This window comes from Carassius auratus, chromosome 50, assembly GCF_003368295.1.
Source record: "Carassius auratus strain Wakin chromosome 50, ASM336829v1, whole genome shotgun sequence".
In the NCBI taxonomy this organism is placed as follows: domain Eukaryota; kingdom Metazoa; phylum Chordata; class Actinopteri; order Cypriniformes; family Cyprinidae; genus Carassius; species Carassius auratus.
This window is the reverse complement of record NC_039292.1, coordinates 2,496,708-2,520,862: the sequence shown is the minus strand read 5'-3', so window position 1 is coordinate 2,520,862 and position 24,155 is coordinate 2,496,708. Positions and strand designations below refer to the sequence as shown.

Genomic DNA, 24,155 nt, shown 5'->3' with positions numbered 1-24,155 from the left:
CATTTAATACAAAGAAGAGATTTTCACACACAGGAGATCGTGACTCATCTCTCTCACCTCTTTCGGTCTGTATTCTGTCTTCACCGGTGCGCCGGCGCTCTCCGTCTCCCACGAGGACGACCGGAATAGTTCAACCGGAGGCTCCCAGCCGTTCCGGAACTTTGGGACATACAGAGGAGCGCACTGATCTTTCGGCCAATCAGCTCTAAGATACACAAAGACACGCCCAGAATTAAACAACATGGTAAAACATGCCATGACCGATGCTTATTAAGAGAATTTATCGATATCCTGTTTGTTTAAGAGAATTTTGGGATTCCCGAGAGGCAACGATCATCATCTGACACAGAGAAAGCAAGCAAGCATTGGCCGATTACGCAGCTCGATGTTTCACCACTAACACACACATCCACAGCGGCTGAATCATCACCTGGGCCGTGTCCAGCCGTCTCCCAGCAGCTCAAAGATGGTCATCTCTTTGGGAGTCAGGTGTCCTCTCAGGAAGTCCACTGTGTCTCGGGACAGGTGAGGAGAGATGACCACACGCGGCAGCTCAGGACTGCCACAACTGTGCAGTATCTGAATACACAGACAAAAGTGTTTTTGTAATCGAGAGCTGTGTACAAAGTGTACGCATTATCATTGGATGAGCCATTGCAAAATAACTGTTATACACCATTGCATTCTGTTATTATACCAAACAGGATGCTGATTATTAATATTATTATCACTTCTACTACTAATATATATTTCTTGGTGGAACAAATTATTGTGCTACTATCATTTACAAGGGCATTTTGTTGCCAGTGTTTATTTATTAACCTTTAACTTTACTATTAATTCCAAAAAGTTGTCTTTTAGTGGTGATATTAGCATTTTTTAGTCTGATGGTTGAACTCTATTCCTAAATTTCTGTTCAGTAATTAACCAATAGAGGTTTTGTTTTGTGCATGTGCATGTGCACGCGCTCAGTTCCTCACCAGTTCTAGAGGTCCAAACAGGAAGTGCACGAGCTCTGCAGCGCTGGGGTTCTGGATGTGTTTCTTCAGTTTGGCCTGTAGAGGGCGCACACACACCAACACTTCACTCACTCACGCTCTCATGAAGCATAGCAGAATTCATTTGTGTATTCTATTCAGAAAACAAGCCTTATGAACTAAAAACAACATTTTGAAACTTGCTCTTGCTTCGTTCAGCGTGTTGTAACGTTTGTTTCAAAAGTTTGAATTCGAGTGCACACGTACCTGATGATATTAAACCACAGCCGTTCTGCATGAGTTAAAGCATTGTGTATTTATATTTAAGGGCGTTTTCAGTTTAGAAAGCATCAAAAGAAAGTGAAACCCACCAGCAGATTGAAAGAGAGTTTCAGCTTCTGAAGACAGTCGATAAACTCGCCTTCTGATGGAGGTTTAGCTCGTAGCGTTAGCATTCCCTCTGAAACACACACGACAATCATGTTTGTTCAGCGAAGATATTTATTGTTTTCCCAAGTATAAATTAGCTAATAAGTGATTATATTGAGGGAATAAATGAAAGGTGTTTTAAATCAAATGCACATGTACCTGCAGGGCCTCTTTTCTTGTTTTTCTTGCGCTGGTTAAGTTGCGCAAAAGCCTCTGCCACTTTATGAAGACGTGCAACGAAGATCTCGATGTCGTCTAGAGCGCAGTTCAGGATTTGCTAAATGACAAACACAGAGTGAAAACGCACAGCCTGAGTTACAGCATTACACAATCTGATACACTCAATGCTGGAGTGTTTGTGTGTGTGTGTGTGTGTGTGTGTTTACAGATATCCAGTGTTATCCATGCACTCACCACGTCCTTCTCGATCCGCTGGGCCAGTTTCATATTGGACTCAGGGTCCTGCATCGACAATTCATCTGGGACAAATACACAGAGTGTTTAAGATCAATGCATTTATCGCAAACGAAAGTACATAAGTGTTTTGTGTCTGTGTGTTTGGCACCTTTCATGTCTGTAGCTGCTACGCGACCTTTGACCCCAGGGCCAGGACTCCTAGGCTCAGAGGCCGGGATGATGGTCTCCCGGTGGCGTTTCATCTTTTCTTGGTTCATTCTGATGGAGAAATGAGAAAGAGAGGATTCATGTGCTCCAGAACCTAATTAGCAGCCGAAGAATATGTAATTTCTAATTGTATGCCCAAAAAGATTACATTTTAAGCGCTTGTAATGTAAATCAATGACATTTTTATAAGAGTATAGCAGACTACTCATATAAAATGCTTATAAATATCAGTTGTCACTCTGTCTCTAGCATTTAAATGCTTAGTTCAATGATCAAAGCTTTTTTTAATTTTTTTGTTTATATGTGTAAAGCAATGCAATACAATGACAATTAAGAAAAGCACGTAGTGTTTGTGTAAAAAACAGGTTTTCAGCAAGGTTTTGGCCATATTGATAATTTAGAGGCCTTAGAAATGTGTGTATCAAATATGATACAGTAGGCTTTATGAGGTTAAACATCAGAGGAACCACTTAGCAATGGCCTCAAATGACCTAAACACCCTATCCTTTAATGATAGCTAATTTTGGCCAATTTATACGCTTTGTCTCTCCAGCACGTAATTTTCAGAGACAATCCCTTCAAGCATTGTGAAGAGCTCAGGTGGTGGAGAATGTGGGCACTAAACCAATGCTGAAATGTATAAAAATAGTTTGATCCAATTAAAAATGTACGTAATTCTCAATATTTTCGTATTTTATGTGAATTGCTTTGTTAGCTTAGCAACATGCTAACTCAAGCTATTGAAATCAATTGTGAACCACATCTCCTTCTCATTAGTCACAAAGCTGCATTGACTTTCAGTTAAGTTCAGTTAAGTTACCTAAGTAGAGAGCTTATGTGTGTGTGTGTGTGTGTGTGTGTGTGTGTATTTAGGAAGAAAATCACACCGGTTCCAAAACACAAGTGTGCATGTAACCAAAGCCCACTGTCGCATCCCTAAATAAATGAACAACTATAACACACAGCAGCCTTAAAGTACATGTGGCTTTACTATTTGCTGTTACGGATGTCTGTAGACACTTGGTTTCAGTCATTCTTGCTAGTAATTAGTTATTTAAAAACCACTCCAGTAGCATTTGTTGGTGTCTATGAGAGCTGGGACTCACTTTAGCGTCTGCGGTCGCATCTTCTTGCCGCGTGTGTTGTCTCCCAGAGCGCTATCAATGTCAGCGTGCACCATCTCGGCCTAAACACAACCACACACACAGATCCAGTGAAAGCAGCTCTCGATAGTGTTTATTCTGCAGGGGTGTAAAGGTCTAATTTTTGGAGGTCTCACCTCTACTTCGTCGCAGTAGAAGAAGTGAATGTCTGGTTTGTGTTGTTCTTTGTCCTGACAGACGAGCAGAAGGATGGAAGGATATCTGGTCTGGTTCAACAGCGTCTGACAGTGATGGACGGTGGCCAGAGGAAAGTTTTCAAGCTCTTCCTGAGATAAAGAAAGAAGAATTAGACTGGCTTTCAATATCACCTAACCCTAAAGTGCTTGTTAAAAAATAGACAAACAAAGATCAAAATGTAGTTCAAGTAAATGTATATTAAATGTGAAATTTTAAATGTAAAAAAAGAGATTAATCTAGTATATAAACATGAATTACATAAACAAACCAAACATAAATAGATTTACTTGGAAATGTTAATGTTTCTCAGAATTTAATTTAATTTAATTATTTATTTTTAAACTTTTTTTGAATGAATTTTAAAAAATAGATTAAAATTAAATAATTATAAAATTAAATGATTTCTGTAAATATGAAAAAAAATTCAATTCAAGTTTATTTGTATAGCGCTTTTTACAAAACATCGTTACAAAGCAACTTTACAGAAAATTATGTTTCTACAATATTTAGTAGTAGGTAGTAGTTTGTGCACATTTGACAGGATTTTAGAAAAAATAATAATAATAATACAAGACGTAGTCAGCTAGACGATGAACTATCAATATTATTAATTAAGTTATTATATGATTCAGTCACACACAAAAAAAAAAGACACTCATAACCTTTGACCCTGAAAACAATTATTAAGATCCCTAATGAGTTCAAAGATCTAGTAATGTTGCCATTTATGGTCACAAATTAACAGAGTAATGGCAGCACGATCACAATCGATTCACACGGACGAAACGTTCCCTTTCCAGTTATTCCAGATCAGATCAGATTTCACGTGGATATAGGGTTAGAGGAGGCTTTGTTAAATGAACAGGTGTGGAACATGCTAAAGTCTTCAATCGGTTCTCATTTCAATGACCTCAAGCAGGTTTATTTAACTCAACATTTAAGATGCAAACTAGTGCGGTTGCGGTTGTAACGCCCATAAATTAATATAGTGCGTGTAAATGTAACTTTATTAAAGACTCAAATACATGACTGACAACTGTGTGAACGTGGCCAATGATGAATGATTACTAAGACAAAAAATATTTTCTTTGCCATAACAAATACCAATGAATCATTCACAAAAGGACAAGGAGCATGGATTAAGAAAGTAAATAATGTCAATTTAGAACTAATATTGACTTTACAAAGGCTATAATGCACACAGGGAAAGATCCTGCTCACCTTGGTTTCGGAGTCCAGGAGTTTGATGGATTTTTCCGTCACCTGCAGAAGCATTTCCTGTGTCCAGATTTTGTCTTTGGAGTCCAGTAGCTTCAGCTTCTTGATTGCATCGTCTACTGTAGCAATGGACTCCGATTTATCCATGATGAACGTAGACAGGTGCTGCAAACACAAAGGAAAGGAAAATGGAAATTTTGTGACCTTTTTAAGCATGCATATAACTGCATATAATATGTGCAAAACTTGATCAGTTGTTCAATATTCTCTATACAGTAAATGTCTTACAGTTCACTATATACAAAAAGAAAAAAAACAAGAAAAAATTTGTGCATTTAGACTATTATTTGTAAACACAATGTGTGTGTTTCTGTGCTTCTGTGCTGACTACAAAAACTAAACAAATTTGAGTTTCTCTCCATTTAATTCCATTGCATTCTAGGAGAAATGGCTTAGATATTGTCCCTATGGTCAAAATAAAACTTTCTCTTTCTGAAAGTCATTGGGTGTTGCTCTTAAAGGAACTGATTGTCAGTAATGTTAGCACACTCCTCCTTATAATACTTTAATATCCATTTCAGCACTTTAACCACACCCCTGTGTGTGTGTGTGTGTGTGTGTGTGTGTGTGTGTGTGTGTGTGTGTTTGTTGGTTGGTAGGTGTACGTTTACATGTCAGAGTCCTATATGACAAAAATGTTCCCATCAAAAAGAACAAATTATTCAAAGCATCATGCTCGATTCATAAGCAGATTAAGACTTGTCACCAGTTATGTTAGGGAAGGAGATCTCAGAATGGCTTCAACAGGATGTAATTAACCAACGTTCAACTGCACAAAGAGAAAGTTTAACTTTGCTTGTGCTGGGATGGGTGTCCATGTTTGCACACATACAGTGCAGTCCGTTTGCGAGAGAGTAGGTCAGTGGTTTCAGATCATTGGTCTGAGGTGATGGATCAAAACACACCATTATAAACAATAGATACAAGGTTCTTTAGTGGGTTTTAGGTTTAGCAGAGAAACTTGTTTTTATTAAGAACCACCCAAACTCCCTGGTAACGTCCAAAAAAACCCTAGAAACCACCTAGAATTGCCCTTAAACCACCCTAACACCCTGATAAAAACCTAACAATGCCTTAAAACCACTCAAAAACCCTAGCAACTACTCAGACTTGCCCTAAAACCACCCAAACACCACACCAATGCCCTTAAACAACCAAAACACCCTTGCAAACCCATAGCAATGCCCTAAAGTGGGGCAGTCTAATGGCACAGCGCTCTGTTCCACCCTTAATTCCACGACTGAGGAGAGACCCCTTGGGCAAGGCACTGAACCCTCAACTGCTCCCCGGGCACGGCAGCAATATGGCTGCCCACTGCTGATGGGTTAAATAAAGAGCACAAATTCAGAATATGGGTCACCATACCTGGTCACACATCACTTCACTCAATCACTACACTAAAACTACTCAGACACCCTAACAACTACTCAGACTTGCCCTAAAACCACCCAAACACCCTAAAAAACACCTAGTATTGCCCTTAAACCACTCAAACACCCTATAAAACACCTAATTTTGCCCTAAAACCAACCAAGCACCCTAAAAACACCCAAATGTTGCCCTAAAACCACCAAAACACCATAAAAAACACCTAATGTTGCCCTAAAACCACTCAAATACCCTAGAAAACACATAGTATTGCCCTAAAACCACTCAAACACCCTAGAATCTACTCAGACTTGCCCTAAAACCACCCAAACACCCTAAAAAACACCTAATGTTGCCCTAAAACCACCCAAACACCCTAAAAACACCTAATGTTGCCCTAAAACCACCCAAACAGCCTAAAAACTACTCAGACTTGCCCTAAAACCACCCAAACACCCTAAAAAACACCTAATGTTGCCCTAAAACCACCCAAACACCCTAAAAACACCTAATGTTGCCCTAAAACCACCCAAACAGCCTAAAAACTACTCAGACTTGCCCTAAAACCACCCAAACACCCTAAAAAACACCTAATGTTGCCCTAAAACCACCCAAACACCCTAAAAACACCTAATGTTGCCCAAAACCACCCAAACAGCCTAAAAACTACTCAGACTTGCCCTAAAACCACCCAAACACCCTAAAAAACACCTAATGTTGCCCTAAAACCACCCAAACACCCTAAAAAAACACCTAGTATTGCTCTAAAACCACTCAAACACTCTAGAAAACACCTAGTATTGCCCTAAAACCACTCAAACACCCTAAAAACTACTCAGACTTGCCCTAAAACCACTCAAACACCCTCAAATCTACTCAGACTTGCCCTAAAACCACCCAAACACCCTAAAAAACACCTAATGTTGCCCTAAAACCACCCCAAAACCCTAGAAAACGCTTTGAATTGCCCTTAATCCCTTCAAACACCCTAGCAACCACCTCAAATTGACCTAACTTTATCCGTGTGTGAGAGCGAGAAAAGGAGATAAGAGAGACGATATAGTCTTTACAATGAGCGAAGGGTGAAAGTGTGGAAACATAGACCGAGCAAAATTATGCATTCAGAGCAGAACAAAGTTCAACAGAACGTCTCAAATCAGGCCTGGATCAAAGTGTAGTTTTATTAGCACAGTGATAACGTACTTGTGCATGGCTATTTTGCTCGTTCTGCTGGGTTCTTTTAGGTTGTGTTAGATAAAATGCATTGCTGCATTTCGCAAATCAAATTTGAGGACTGTGACTATCCATTGTATAATTTCATTGTAATTTCCATTGTAAGATTTCAGAACACAGATTGCTTAATCAGTTCAGATGGAGGTTAACTCTGCCCTGACAAATCTCTGCAGTTATCAAGTGACCTGCCTGTTTTTTTTTACAATATCAAATCATCGTGTTAAATATTAAACCGAACACTGTGGTGAGGTTCAGCTAATCAATAATCTTAGAGAGAATTAAGAAACAGAATCGAAAGGCTCAAGTCTCGCTCACCTGTACGTGATATTGCGACGTCTCTTGCATGATGACGTTCGAGTTTGAGTACTTCTTTCGTTGCTCTGAAAGAAATCGAGAAACAAACACGGATTTTTTTTAGATAGATTCATGCAATGGATATAAATACTCAAGTTGAGGATTCACACAGAACACAAACTAACCTGAATAGTGCCACATTTTGGCATAAGAGGACCGTCTAGAGACGTTTAGAGACGTTTCATGTGCACGAACAGAGAAACTGATAAAACACCAGTCAACCTTTGCATTATGAACATGACACATCAATGCAGTTAGCGATACAATGCTTGTTCGCTGTTTATCAACAAAACAAGATTTATTTATCTTTAAAAACCTTTGACTCTTAACAAGGGGGAAAAAAAATCTCATTCCTACCTTTCAAATCAATTAATTAACTTCCTGTCTACAAATGTGCATTAAATATCTCCATTGTTTCACTTGCGTAAAAAATTGTTGCCTTCCGCTAGTAATGCTACGAACTGATAGACTTATGGACAGGCTGGGAATCGTGTTTCACCTGCCTCTTTTATTCGAGGTCAAAGGTCAAACTGTGTAATACATATACCCCCCTCCCCCCATACCCGACTTCAATATCACATCGTTGTTTGTTTTACAGCAGTCCTATAAATCAGCTCAGCATTGCGTCTTTTACAAAACACTCGACAAACAAGGTGACCTTTTTTTTTCAGGATCCTTTGAATAGAAAGTTCAAAAGAACAGTAATTATTTGAGAGAGATTTTTTTGTAGTTGTATTGTAAATGTCTTTAATTTCACATTTAAGTACACTAAACTGAAACTGAATTGAGAGATCGTGATAGCAGGAGAGGGGTCATCGTCCTGTGTGGATCTCTGGGGTTAAGTGACCAGAGCTAATCATTACCTCTCAATATCAGCTGCTTTACGGGATCACATTTCAGAGCTACATTCTTTCACACCCCTCCTCCCTTTATCTCTTCTTCACACTCTTTTCTCTCCTCCTGCTGGATGGAGAGAGTCTTTGGAGCACACCGTCTTTGTGAAAGTCGAGCTGCGTGCATGAGTTATTCATGTCTGACATTTACTCCAAACGCTTCGCAGCTTGTCGACAGCTCGCAACGAGGGAGATTTAGACATCGCACGGGACCAACTCCAGCCTCTCACAATTCTGGGTTGACTATAATTGTCAAGCCAATTCAGCTATATGAAAAATTACCATCTAAGCATTAAAATTAATGATTTTCTCCAGGTAATTCATAGTAAAAAAAATTTTTTTTTTTTTTCCTTTTTTGAATTTTTGTCATGTTTTCCAATAAAATAAAAAAAATCTAAACATTCTTAAAAATCAAGATAATTTGACTTCAAATGCAAAAGAGCGTTGAGTATATCTGCCAATAAGGTCAGAATAATAACCCTAACTGAAAGGGCTTTAAGCATGAGGTCTTGTACTTTTGATAATATAAATTCTCGTTTTCTGAAACATTGTTGCCTCTCAAGTTAATGTGCCTTGATTTTAAGAATATTTAAATGTTTCACTGGAAATTTAATCAAGTTTAATTTTCTGGCACACATTCATTAGTTTTCCATGGAAAACTAAAATACTGAGTAGACACCAGATTTCTGTTTTTTTTTCTCAGTGTTGTTGTTTCCTGTAGATTTTAGGTCTGACTGAATGTATGGCATAAGCACATTTCTTCTCCTCACAATACTTTCCAACTTCAGTCTGCAACCTGATGCCACTTTACAGCACATAAACGTCAGTTTAAATAAGAATAAAAGATGGCCTTCGGTAGAAAATCTCTCGGCTGGAAAACTTTGACCCTCAAACACAAGCATATTTGCACACACACACACACACACACACACACACACACACACACACACACACACCGTCAGGCAAGCGCTGTCCTAACGTGACTACTGAAGGTCCAGTAACACAATCTCTCTCACCTCTGCATGTCTCTCACCTGTCTCTATTTCACAACATGCACAGCTGTCTTTCTCTGTTTGACTTTCTTTCTTCTTTGGAACACAAAAGACGTTCTGAAGAACTTAAATTTTATGCATAGACAAAATTAAACTCAGAGACATTTCAAAAATATATTAGTTTATTCTACAATTTTTTTTTTGGGGGGGGGGTGAAAGTCATGAAGGTCAATAAAAGATGAGAATTTATATTTTTTCATATTTTGTGAACTTTCTTTGACAGAAGTTTGAAGCACTAATTTGTTTTATATTACTGTTCAAAATGTAGGGGTCTTTTTCCCCTTCATTTTCATTGCAATAATTATTGCAATTACTGTTTAAAACTCCAATAAAAATTAAATTAAATTAAATTAAATTAAAATGGGGTCAGTAAGTTAAATAAAAAAAATTTAAACAAGTCTCTTTATTTACAAATTTTGCATTTATTTAAAAGATTTATTTTAGTGATGTGCATCTGTATTTTCAGCATCATTACTTCAGTGTCACATGATCTTCAGAAATCATTCTGATATGACAATTCCCTGCTTAAGAAACATTTATTATCATTATAAATAACCAGTTGTCAAATAAAAACAGTTTTCACCTTTTCCTGATGGTCCCAGTTGACATTTTTTAATAGTAAAAAATTATTTTCCATATCACAGAGATAAAATAGGTTGCAAATATCATCTCAAAAGCCGTAACAATCCAAATAAACTGTTGCCCTCAAGACAAAACCTGTCTCAATCCCCTCTGTAGACACAAGCATCGCCTGTCGTGATGCTGCCATGCCAAACAGCTAGAGTGTCCCATCTGGAAACAATTCAGGGAATGCCATCTGTTACACATGCATGGGCCACCACAAGCACAAACACACACAGCATCCTCTGTGCTCACAGTTTCAAAGCACCATTCTCACTTGCAGATTCAACGGTTTACATATTAAACCACAAGGGTGTCGCATTATTATGCGGTTGCTTGGGTGCTTTGGAAAATAATTTAGGCAGTATGGAAATTTTTGTCGTATGGGGTGAGTGAAATCTAGCCATCACCAGCACAGATCCTGAGCAATCAGAGAATCCAGTAGAAAGGAAAATGCGGAGAAGTTAAAAGTAAATGAGAAAAGAAGCAGAAGGCTATGGAAGCCCTTTTCTGCCAAAGGATAAAAAATAACAAATTTGATTTTGACTTTTTTTTTTTTTTATCTTGCAATTCTAAGAAGAAAGTCAGAATAGTGAGATATAAACTCAAAATTCGAAATTTTTCTCACAATTCTGAGTTTGCATCTCACAATTGAAAGTTTACATCTCAAAATTCGCACTTTACACTCTTAAAAAAAAAAGGTGCTTTACAGGTTCTTCACAGTGATAGAAGAACCATTACTGGTTCCACAAAGAACTACTCAGTCAAAGGTTCTTTAAAGAAACCATTTCTTTCATACCTTCTCATAATCTGAAGAACATTCTTTCGCAAACAAAGAACCTTTAGTGCAACAGAAAGGTTCTTGAGATGTTAAAGGTTCTTTATGGAACCATTTAGACAAAAAGTTTCTTCTATGACATCGTGAAGCACCTTTATTTTTTAGAGTGTACGCATTTTAAATTTACACAATTCTGAGTTTACATCTCGCAATTCTAAATTTAAATCATTCCATTCTAAATTTACACTTCGCAATCGTAAGTTTACATCTCATCTTTAAATTTACATCTCCTAATTCTAAGCTTACATCTCGCAATTTTACATTTATATCTAGAAATTCAAAATTAAACAAATTGCAATTCTATTTTCTTTGTTTCGACCACAGAACAAAAAAAAAAAAAAAGGAAACTACTTTTTTTTAAATCTCACAATTCCAGCTGTTCTTCTGATCTCCTATTTGTGAATTAACATTGTAAAAAAAAAGTTTAAATTCTGTGATATAAGTCAGAATTACAAACCTGATTCCAAAAAAGTTGGGACTCTGTACAAACTGTGAGTAAAAGGAATGCAATAATTTACAAATCTCATAAACGTATATTTTATTCACAATAGAATACAGATAACATATCAGATGTTGAAAGTGAGAGATTTAGAAATGTCATGCCAAATATTGGCTCATTTTGGATTTCATGAGAGCTACACATTCCTAAAATGTTGGGAGAGATGAGCAACTAGAAGCCTGTATTAGACAAGAATGGGACAACGTTCCTATTCCTAAACTTGAGACACTTGTCTCCTCAGTCCCCAGACGTTTGCAGACTGTTATAAAAGAAGAGGGGATGCCACACAGTGGTAAACATAGCCTTGTCCCAACTTTTTTGAGATGTGTTGATGCCATGAAATTTAAAATCAATTTATTTTTCTCTTAAAATGATAAATTTTCTCAGTTTAAACATTTGATTTGTCATCTATGTTGTATTCTGAATCAAATATTGAAATTTGAAACTTCCTCATCATTGCATTCTGTTTTTATTCAAAATTTGTACAGTGTCCTAACTTTTTTGGAATCAGGTTTTTTTTAAAGGGTCATGAACTGAGAAATCTAAACTCCCTTGAACTTTTGACATATAACAGGTCATTGAACTATAAAAACATCCTGTACGTTTCAGAAAACTTTTTTGTTGGTCTAAAAACGGCTTATGTTGAAGCCAATCTGCCAAAACGACAGCTCGTGGAATTTTACACTTTATGACGTAATATTGTGGTTAAAGCCCGCCTCTGCAGGAGAAGATCAATCCCTGCTTCGACATCACTGTCTGTTTAGCTCCACCCACCGATTTGTGCATGTAGTGTAAATAATGAGAGGCAAACGCAGGTCTACGCAGAAACTAAATGATAAAGATGCTCTGAAGACAACAAGTCTGAATATATTGGATCAACAGTAATCTCGCAATACACGAGTAGTGTGAGTAACTTTTTATTACATGATCACTATTGCTTTGCTATTACAGATTATTTAATTTGTACTGAGTATTTATGTGTTTTTTAACCTAAATCACAGCAGCATTCATCTGTGAAGACACAACTGTTAACCAATCATAGCAGTAAGCATTTACTTCCAATTTACATTACTGTTTACAGTCCTGCAGTTGTAATGCTATCCTGAGCCAGTCAATCAGACGATGTCTTTCACTCATATATCTGTGAGCGTGTGTTAAGTGCATGGGGTTTGAAGCGTTCCAGATCATTTGCATGGACCCTTTGTGAACATGATGCTGCTCATTGATTTTTTATTTTTTGCATGAACTGGTTCGCAGAGGGCTGATGGGAAGTGAGGTTTAAACCGAGTCCACGACACAATAAAACCAAACCACAAGAACAGATTTTAAGGCACGGCTCAGTGGTTAAGAGCAAACAGAAATGCGAAACTTTGCAAGAGCATCAGGTTTGACTCTGCATGTGTGCATTTGTGTTCCCTTGGCAGGACTGTGTACCGTCCCATGGGTCATTGCCAGAGTGCAGAACATAAAAACATAAAAACATGCTGTGTCTGTGATGTAAGACACAAAAACACACGGGTGAGTTGCACAAAGCCTATAAAGAACATGCCCTGGTCATATTTCATTTCATATTTCGATCTCTAAAAACACAAGAAATTATCATTTGCATAAAGAAAATAAGCATAAATTTGACATTTATGCTCCTTTTTTTATCAATGCGAAATATTTTTATTATCATTACTGTAATGCAAAAATATAATTTATAATAATTTATGCAAATTTGCATTATTTACCCTATATTATTTATTCATTCTGATGATTTCTATTAATTTATTACCCCATATGGGGGAAAAACGCTCAAATCATCTTGATATAATTAACATTTAACTTTACAATCCTACTAAAATCATGAGAATTAAGACTGCATGGCAGTAATGAGAATGTTATTGCTTTTTGATAATGAAAATTTGGTTAAATGTATAAAATATTATAAAATTTTTACATTGAAATACAAAATTTGGTTTTTAATGCAAAACATTTCTACTCTCAATATTGTAATGCAAAAATAATGATATATTATTTAATCTGCATATTTTATTTGTTTATTCTGATGCTTTTATTATAAAAAAATAACAATACCCCATGTGGAAAAAAAAATCTAAAATTCCATGTAACTAAATTATTTGAGAATCTGACTTGAGAATCCTATGGCAATTATGAGAATTATTAAAAAATAAAAACATCCAATTGTATTCCAGTAATGAGATTTTGAACACTTGGTTGCAAATGTGCTTATGTCGTGGGAAACTGTAAAATCGTAAAAAACAGGCTTTGTTTTATTTACGCAAATTACAACATTGTATTATTTTCTCATGAATTTTCGGGTGAAATATAAACTGGACATGTTTTCTTGAGATTCTAGCTGTACAGTACGTGTAAACACCCTTCCCAAACCCATCAGTCAACCGGCAAAACACTGTCCTCGTTTCTCTCTCAACCTCATTACTATAAACCATCAACCAAAGCCCCTTTAAGTGTTTGAGCTTCTGGGAAACACGAAATGATTCAGAGATTCAGAGCAGGAAGGTTCTCTCTATCTCAATCTTCTGCATGTTGCTCTTTCTTACTTTCATTCTTGTTTTCTCAAGAGCCTCTTTTATGTACATGTCAGACCGGGTTGAGCACACGCCCCCTTTTTCCAGACACACCCAGCTGGGCACAGAGGAAGACTGTGTGTGTGTTTAGGATGAGATGCACACCCTCGGAGACACACACCTAGTTGTTATGACGACAGGCGTGTGATAAACATCACGCTCCATGCATTTATTTAAAGCTGGCGTTATTCACATTCAGCACTCATGTCTCCACGATTCACAGTAAGAGAGTTCGTTCATGACTATATAAGCATGCACTAAAAAATAAAGGTCCTTTTACATCGATGGTTCCATGAAGAACCTTTAACATCCATAGATCTGAGCAGCTAGAGTAAATGGTAATAAGTGATTTCTCTGTCCCTCATCACCTCGGTCTGAAATATCCTGGCACGCTCAATTTGTTAGGGAAATGTCTGATTGTTATGGTTTAGGCTGAATCGCAGTGAGGTCTGTGAGTGTGTGTGATGCTCATGCAAATGTCCTACTGTACGAGCAGCGCATTTACATATCGTACAGTGACATACTGACTGTCAGTTCAAAGGAAACAGGAAACAGGATGTGATGTCATAGGAGGGAAGAGCCATAAAAAATACACACAATGAACTAAATCCTATACACAACTACATCACAGGTAAACAACGAGCCTTATTCGTGAAAAAACAAGCTGAGTGAATCTGTGCAAATCATTCATGAAACTTTTCTTGTGTGAAATGTTACACTCATTTCAGTTGAAAAAAATGTAATAAAAACAAGCATTTTATTTGTTTCTTAAAGGCCCATTACATTTGCTTTTAACATAGCAATTTAATAAAGTATATAAAACATGTTAAAAGTGCATGCTATTTAATTTTATATATGTAAATTAAAATAAAATAATGTATTTATTTAAAAAAAAAATGTATTTATTTTAATTATTCAAAGTATAATATTTAATTGCATTTTTATTTAAAAATAAATATTTATGTTTTCCATATATTCGTTTTAGCACATAACTTCTCTCCCTAGCATCTTAATAAAGTGTGTATAACATGTTAAAGGTGCTTTTACCTATTTTATTTCATATTAAAAGATGCAAACAAATCATTTAATTTATTCTACTTAAAATACAATTATTTTATTAAATCTGAAGTAAAAAAAAAATATTTAAAAATGAGTATGTTTGTTTAATAAGGCTAATTATATTTGTTTTAGCAGATAGTTTCTATATTTTAGCTATTTTTAACATGACGTGTACAAAACATTTTAAATGTGATTTTAGCTATTTATTTAATATATATATATATATATATATTCTATATATATAAAGTGCAATATATATACATATAAAGTGCAACTTGTATTGAAAGTAAAGTTTTGTTTGTTTGTTTATGGACAAAGCAAAAAGGAAGAAATTGCTCCCAGCTCCTTTAATTTACAAATAAATGTGATGTTTACTCACCGAACAGGGTTTTGGCACTGATCTTGCTGTCCGATCTGGCCACCCCACTGCAAAGAAGAGCAAAGGAGGATGAGGAGGGTGGAGGACGATGTCTGCTCTTCATTATTTTAGTCTTTAGTAAACGGTACACTCTCAGTCTAATGTGAACACTGGACAAAGACTGATTAGAAAGATCTACAGGTCGTGAGAGCATTTGGGAGTGAGGAAAGAAGGTATGAGAGAGAGAGAGAGAGAGAGAGAGAGAGAGGTTGTGTCCAACAGGGCAAGAAAGGCAAACATTCCCAAACAGTGCTGCTCTGTTAACTGTAACACACACACAATCTCACAAAAAAAATCACTAACTACGGGATGTTTGGTTAGGTGTGAAGGTTCTAAAAAACATTAGTAAAAGCTGCACTCTTTTACATGCATATAATTCCAGAAACATGCTATAAGAAAGTGAATAAATGCATTGAGCTACTGCACTGTAAGCACACTGTCCTCTTATGTTTCGTGGTACAACTCTCTACAAAGGTAATTATACTTTCAAATATTCTCAAAAATGAAAATCAGGCCATTATCCAAAATTAACATTCTATCACATGTTCATCAATGGATCCTCTGCAGTGAATGGGTGCCCGTCAGAATGAGAGTACAAACAGCTGATTAAAAACATCACAATAATCCACAGCACTCCAGTCCAGCAGTTAATGTGTTTGTAAGTTTGTTATTACAGTGTTTTCACTACAAAACCATCACAAAAATAAAGTCCGTCTTCTGTTGTTGTCTCGCATTAAAATCCACAAAACGTTTTTTGTTTTGGTCTGTTTTTCCCCGTAAACAGTGTGTGATCTGTGCATATTTCCTCTCCTGATTCAGACGAGATAACTTCTTCACTGTAGAAAGCCATATTATGGATAGAGCTGGAAGCGATGGTTTGAAGTAAAAACACACAGCTTTTCACTTGAAGACATTAACTGATCGACTGGAGTTGTGTTTTTGGACTCTCAATTCTCACGGCACCCATACACTGCAGAGGATCATTGATTAGCAAGTGATTGCAATGCTACATTTCTCCCAAATCTGATAAAGAAGCTAATACTCATACTGCATCTTTGATGGAACGAGGTTGAGCAACATTTTTCAGCCAATTTTCATTTTTGTGAGATGCTTTTCAAAATGGTGTACTCACATTATGCATATTATACTGCATTATGAACTTATTATGAAAATGTTGAGCTTGCATGTTTAAAAGCGACCAAGTTCAACTGTGTATAAGAGTATGACTCAGATCTGAGACTTACTTGGTGGGATTTGTTGGGGTCCCCAAAGCATTCATGTTCTACGACATCCACCTGCAACAAAGAGACAGACAGAATACATCAACACTACACTCCACCGCAGGAACTGAAACACAGCACAGCATTTATGCACTGTAATATCTCCCTAAACTTCCCACAGGGTGTGTCTGAACACTGAATTCAGCAGTAATGCACTAATGACTCTTTAACCGCCTCTTTAATTGGTCATTAATCTCTCGCTAAACACTGTGCTATTTGGTTTTCCACGCCTCCACCCTTCTCTCTTTCAAAGGCCTTTCCATTGTTTCTTTTTCTTGCTCTTTCCTGGCCGCTGTGAATAATTCATCTCTGTGTGACTCTTGAGGCATACGATTCCTTTAAAGAACTGTAAAAGCTTTTAACAGAGCGTGAACTGACTGTCTGCAATCTGCTCAGCCCTGAATAAACAATATGCATTATTTTATTATTCAAACAGTCAAATTTCAGTTCAAAAAAAGATTTTCTAATCACTCAATGTCTATTAAAGTAACATTAAACTTTTCACAGTTTGAGAACAGCGCTATTTAAGCGTTAGCATAATGTTTATCCACATTTTACAGTTTTAAAATGCATCATGCCATCCACATTGTTTGATTTATTAAAAACTAAAAACTGATACATTTAGGAATTATTAGTCATTTTTATAGGGGGAAAAAAATCAGTTCAAATTATGTTTTCTCATTTCATTGTGAGAACTTGCATTAAATACTAACATCAAAATGATGTTCAATAACCATTTTGGGAACATTTAAAAACATATACACAGCATTAACCCAAAGTTTTCTTAATAGCAGTAGAACATTATTTAAACATCAGCATAACATTTATCAGGGATTATTAATCATTTTTTTGTGAGTGGGAAAAAAACTTAGTTTTCTCAAATAATATCTGTTTGCAACAAATACTAATAAGGATGTTTCATTAACATATGAGGAACATTTAAAAACATTTACAGTAGCACAACATTTTCTAATCACTCCATGTTGATTATAGTAATATTAAACCTCACCGTTGTCATAATTTGAGAATAACATTATTTAAACTTTACCATAACATTTATCATTATTTTACATCAGCTTCATACCGTCAGAATTTAGAGTTGGAACAACCAAAACTACTGCTTCGAAATAATGCCATCCACACAAAATTCAGAAAATAAATTATTTGAGAAAATCTTTAGCAGTTAAAACACTTTTTCATTTCATTCTGAAAACTTGCATTAAACTAACATTGAACGGACATTCCATGAACACTTTAGGAACAGTTAAAACACATGCACAACGTTGACACAACGTTAGCCCAACGTTTCGGAACATTTCCTGTTACACAGACAGTCTTTGTGAGTGGTATATCTCTGTCTGAGTTTATGAAGTGTATCAGATGCCTCAGTTTACCACGGTACCGGGGTGTGATGAACCACAGTGTTGTTTTGCTTGTACAGCACATGCTCTTCTGTCCGCTGTCCTGTAAAGATGCAGGAGCAGACAACAGCAGGCTGGCAGCCCAGCCTGAAACAAGACCTGCCTTTCCTCAGGGACGCGGACATTTTTCTGACGCTTAATTAATTACACAAAAATAAACTCCCCGGCTCGGCAATTAACTGATGCGACGGCATGTGTGTTTCTGGATCAGCGGAGAACCTCTGTGTGTGTGTGTGTGTGTGTGTGAGAGAGAGAGAGAGAGTTTATACTTGCTAATAAAACAATATGCATGCATGTAGAATGTAAAAAACATTATTTGTGTACTTTATTTGCATGTTAGTGGCAGCTGATGTTCAATAATCTGAAATACTTGTATGAGGGATGCCTATATAAATAAATCTATATTTCTTATGTATATAATTAGGCTTTTATACACCCTAAACAAAAGGTCAGAGGCCCTGAAAAGTCATTGTATAATTAACACAATGATCTCAATAAATGATAAACATAATGATCAGCTGTGGATGTGGACTATAGACTAAACACGGACATGATATGAAAGACACGTACAGTATGGCCGTCATAGCAGTATAACCATAAAATATTAAAGTCACTTCCAGAATGAGGTGAGGATCAACATAAAAGGACTTTGTACTCGTGTTTGTGATGTTCACCTCGAGGAAGGAGTGTCAGAGGTACAGGAGACCGTCCGACTGATGCCAAGGGCTCAAATCACTGAATGAAAGTTTATTGCTACAGCATGCAGTAAGGATGATGTGTCAGATAAGCTGAATGCATGTCACACCTAAACGACCTTCTACATTTGACAAAATGTGCAGTATATAACCAGAGCACACTTTCTAAGGTTATGTATCCCACAATGCAATGCGCTCAACCTTCCTTTTCCAGTGCAATGAATAAATCAAAAGCAAAATCTACTGCAACTTTCAACATAAACTCCCTGACTCTATTAATTATACTAACAAAAAGATGTCTTAAAAATTATATTAAAATGCAAAAAATATATTTATGTGTGTTACACAATGACTTTATTTACTAATTTATTTTACACTTGCTGAAAAAAACATTTAATGAGGACATGTGGCAAATGCAACCTGTTTGTTATGTTTACTGTGGCATACATACTGTTTTATATACATTTAATTGTATGTAATTAAGCATGTATGAAACACCTATTTAGTGTTTTTATTTTTAAAAAGTTATTACTGATTAGTGTTCCTTTTGATTTGGTTTACTAAATTGAATATTTCCTATTTTAATAAGATAAAACAGAAGTTTCTTTAATCCTTTATTTAAGTTTAAACAAATGCGTAAACTTGCTGCGGAAAGTTAGTTTAACTTAAAATGTTGTTACTGAACAAACCGCCTAACTTTCATTTCAAAATAACACCGCATTCTTTGCAGTCTAGGGTTCGAGTTAGTCTGTAGTAAATAGTTTTATACGGTATAAAAATATAAAAGTCTATGGTATGCCCTTATTTAGATGCCTAGTCAAACGTGTGTGTGTGTGTGTGTGTGTGTGTAAATGGGTTTGTGAGACAGATTGCAACGCTTTGGTTTTATTGCATGCCTCTCAATTACATAGCTGTGCATCCAGAACATGTAATCTGTGGTGTATCTCTTATCACAGTGTTTTATTCATTGGCCTTAATCTGGATGATATCCGGTATCACTGAGACTGTTTGGAGAAAACAACCCTTAAAAAGTAACATGAACTGTATAGTCCATCAAAATAATCATAAGATCTGTTATGTTCACATCAAACATTTAACATGAGTAATAACATGAGATGTGTTTCAGTAAAGCTCTACACATTTTAGCTTCACTTTTCAATGCTTTAGTTCCTAGTTAAAACCAAATTAAATTGTTTCTACATAATGAACTGCAGGGAAATGTCAAGCTTGCTGTGAAATCGATGGTAATACTACCATTTGGTCGATATGCAGAGATGTCTGTGTTCTCACTGTTGTCCACATGAGAAAGACACATGAGAAATAAACTTTGATTTACTTTCATTCATCTTGTGTCAATAAATGTCAGCTACTGTTGATTGTTGCTTTACAATTGAAAGCAATCTGTCCATTACCCATCCATTCAGCTCAAAGAGAAAAAACTAGATAAACACACACTACAACAGACCATTTCAGCCAGACAATACACCGTCCGCTTTGACCAATCAGAGACTTACATATAAAACTATATATAACAGGCCATATAGAGCCACGCAAGATCTGTGGGACACTGAGTCCCTGTGTGATGACCCGAAAGCTGTTAAATCAGTGAAATCCTGAACCTTAAGCAAAGTGAAAAACAAAGGCTGTTATGAAAGCTCTGCACATAAGCATTTGACTATGTAAAGTTTTATCAGTACCATACAGTACAAACACAAAGCGCTGATAGCACGGAAGAGTTGCACACTTACATCCATCGACCAGAATAGCTTGTTATTCAATGAGAACTGTATGAACCCGGCCAACAAATAGATGATCTGAGAGCGTTTTGAGAACATTCCCATTAGGATAAGAAAATGTTTTTAAACATTTAAAACATCCATTTTTTTCTGTATCAAGACGTTCCTTCTAACATTATACAGTAGGAACATTCTATTGTATCATTTGAGAATGTTACATTTGAATCTTCAAACATTCCATGTCATCATTTTGAAAACATCATGAGAATGTTACATTAGAATGTTTGAAACGCTCATTTTTGGGCTTTTAAGAATGTTTCCTCACAACATTGTGAACATGTATCAAATATTAATAATTTTATAACATTCCATTTTTAATATTTTTACATTCACATCACTTTTAAAACTTTTTTTTTTTTTTTAGTTTTCAATAAGATTATTTTTTACAAGATAAAATAATTTCAGTATGTCTACATAAAGTTTTATTTCTAAGTAAAAAAGTGTTTCTACAACTGTTTGTTCCCGAGTAATATAAGAAACTGCTTTTCACACTGATTCATCCGTTAAACCACTGACATTAAAAACCCTAAATCTGAAACAGCTAAGAAAAAAGATAACTGTTGTAAAAAGATTGTCACTGTTATATGAAGAGTAAACTGTCTTCTCTGTATGCAGTATGACTAGTCACCGCAGGCAAACTACAACACTTCACAGCAAATAACAATCCACTTTGAATAAAAAACACCCGCTGGTCACCTGGATGTCTGACGGTCAGGAAAATCAGCAGTGATTGACTCCACACTAAAAATATGACCTTTCTGCCTTTCCAACTGTTAGCTTCCTCAACATTATCAGACAAGATTTGCTCTTTTATTAGGCTAATCTGTGACGGTTCTGTATGTTTGGGTATAAAAAGTTCAAAAGATATACAATATAATTTATTTGAAATAGAAATCCTTGCATCATGCATAAATCGTGCCCAGGTTAGCATTACTTTTGCATAAAAATGAATGATGTAATGCTATTGTTTATTTTATTAGATGTAATGCACTGGCTGTATATTGTGTCATCTGTTCAAAGGCATTTGCCATAGCTCGTGTTTTACCAAGGTGAGTTTAAAAGGCTGCTCTCTTTATACCAGGTTTATACAGACTGCAGGTTCATTGACTCTTGTCCTGTGGTATTTGACACACCTGAGCGGTTGAATGGACTGGCATTTTGGGGCTGATTCAGAATTTCCTCTCACAATGTGCCTATTTAAGGCCGCGTCACAAGCCTCCACCACTCCTGGACTTGTTTTTAACCTTAAGCACTCATTGTTGGTTCCATCCACTCCACCTTTCATTTGGGTTCTAGCTTTATTTGTCCAGGCTGATTTGTTTGCGTTTGTTAATCTGTATTTCTCCAGATGTACTGCTCAGTGTTCAGTTTTAACTTCAAAACACATTATTGTGTATGCAAAATATGCATATATATATATATATATATATATATATATATATATATATATATATATATATATATATATATGTATGTGTGTGTGTGTGTTTTATAATTTAATAATATTTTATGGGCCAAAATTTCAAATCATAATGCTTTTATTTAAAAATTGGCATATAATCAGTGGATTCAAAATATAATGTGAAACAGTCATTTGAAAACAATGTGCTTGTCATTTTGTGGTGCTGTATTGCAAAATTAAATGACTCAATTGTTTTGATAGTAATTACTGTAAGCGCATATAAGGAAGTAAATTAGCAAACTTAGTCACAATCATCTGTCAGATCTAAACTGAGAAGCCATATACATTAATGACCGCATTGGTTTCCAAGCAAATTGTATAAACAAGCCACAGAAAGAGCCACCACCGTCTTTTGACGAGGAACATGATGTGTAATTTAATTAGCTTTCACTTAAGTGACTGAGCAAAAACAACCAGCCTCTGATGACTATCTCCGCTCACCTGCTCTTTGTGCTCATTTTTAGGCATCATCAGCACAGAAGATTGATTTATTGAGGTGAGAGATATTACAGTGACCAGTCAGTTAACAATTCCAGGTGACCTCAGCCAATCAGATCCCAGGCCTGAATAAAACCACAAAACTCTGATCTGTGCAAGCTTTAAAAGCTATGCACAAAAAACGTCAAGCCCCATGACCATTAAGCTCTCCTTTATTGACTTCAGTAGTAATGTCTCCTCAAACAATGGGCAAACGGAGATAATGTCCGCTGGACCTTTGCCCTGCAGGGGTGAATCGGCTTTATAATGTGAATCGAACATAAACATGAGCAAAAAGCTTGTGTCAGCTAAAAGCTTTTATTCCCCGTCCGTAATGATGATGATGGTTTCTGTCAATGACTGTGTTTGTCCTGTATTGTGATCATTTATGAAGCTTGTATGCCGGTCTGATGTCAGAAGGAGGTTTAGATTTGATCAAGCACTCGGGTCAAGCTATCATTGCGGTCACAATCACCAGATGTTTTCAAATCAATGAATACTTTACAAAAGACAACAACTATTGGGAATATAAATGGCACACATATATCTGATTATCATTGTAAAAATGCCAGTCAACTGTAGTCAAACACAAGCTGCAAAACTCAATTTGTTAAGAATTACATCACTGATTTTTGAACTTCAGGACATTAGTTATCAAGAAATATCTCCATGTGTTGAATGTCACCTCAGTCAGTCTTGATTTTATCTTGGCAGGTGAAATATTAACGTTTGTATGTCTCAAATACCAGCAGCCATATTATGTTTGCTAATGAATCAGTACTGTTTAAAGTTTAAAACGTCACTATAACAGTCCACAAACCTGTAAAGAGGGTTCTAGCTCTAGAGTAGTCTGAAAAAAGTGTGTGGGGGAGACCATTTTCACCAAAGAAATTGCTATAATTAATTATAAAGAAAGCAAATAGAGTTTAATTAAAACAAGAACCTTTTAGAAAGACTGAAATAATATACTAATATACTAAACATATTCCAGTAGTGTTTGTTTACAACTTTAAAATCATTTTAACCTGTAGGCTACATCATCTGTTATAGGCTAGATGTGAGTGAGTCTCATAGATGCTTTAAGTCGTTTAATCGCAATGATGACCAAAAAAAAAAAATGTCAAGAATTTGCGTTCCGTTCATATTTGCAAATAAACGCAAATAAGAGCGGACGTGACGCTTCAGAAGCAAAGCATCGCAAGCAAGCGCTCCTTATAACGGACGCGTTCCAGTTTTGACGCGTCGCGTCGTTCTCAGTGGTGACATAACGCGCTCTTACCCTCAGCAGAGAGAATCTACGGTCCCGTGCTTCAGTTCGCCGATAAATCCTCCCGTTTCCAGAAAGTCTTGCGGTAAACTCTTCTTCAAGGCTCCATATCAATCTGTTCTCTCACAGAGGTGAACTTTGCTCCAAACACGGAGGGGTTTGGGTAGACAAGGCGACTTT

General features: G+C 36.2%; 1 protein-coding gene across 4 annotated transcripts in view; it reads right to left on the bottom strand.

Annotated features, from left to right (window-relative positions):
* LOC113066628 (epidermal growth factor receptor kinase substrate 8-like protein 2) overlaps positions 1-24,149 on the bottom strand; it is a 27,717-nt gene extending 3,568 nt beyond the window's left edge. Inside the window, exons 1-14 of one of the 4 annotated variants that reach the window (XM_026238561.1) lie at positions 23,988-24,149; positions 16,822-16,872; positions 15,539-15,585; positions 7,565-7,629; positions 4,592-4,753; positions 3,310-3,459; positions 3,137-3,216; positions 1,972-2,081; positions 1,821-1,885; positions 1,566-1,683; positions 1,349-1,437; positions 981-1,055; positions 431-579; positions 58-205 (exon numbers count right to left, since the gene is read on the bottom strand). In XM_026238561.1, the coding sequence (XP_026094346.1) occupies positions 58-205; positions 431-579; positions 981-1,055; positions 1,349-1,437; positions 1,566-1,683; positions 1,821-1,885; positions 1,972-2,081; positions 3,137-3,216; positions 3,310-3,459; positions 4,592-4,753; positions 7,565-7,629; positions 15,539-15,585; positions 16,822-16,856 (1,293 nt within the window). In that variant the 5' untranslated portion in view covers positions 16,857-16,872; positions 23,988-24,149. Of the gene's footprint in view, positions 1-57; positions 206-430; positions 580-980; positions 1,056-1,348; positions 1,438-1,565; positions 1,684-1,820; positions 1,886-1,971; positions 2,082-3,136; positions 3,217-3,309; positions 3,460-4,591; positions 4,754-7,564; positions 7,630-7,728; positions 7,822-7,960; positions 8,092-15,538; positions 15,723-16,821; positions 16,873-23,987 lie in introns of those variants that run through there. The other 3 variants (XM_026238562.1, XM_026238560.1, XM_026238563.1) reach the window with 3 other exon arrangements.
* Positions 24,150-24,155: the final 6 nt, after the last annotated feature.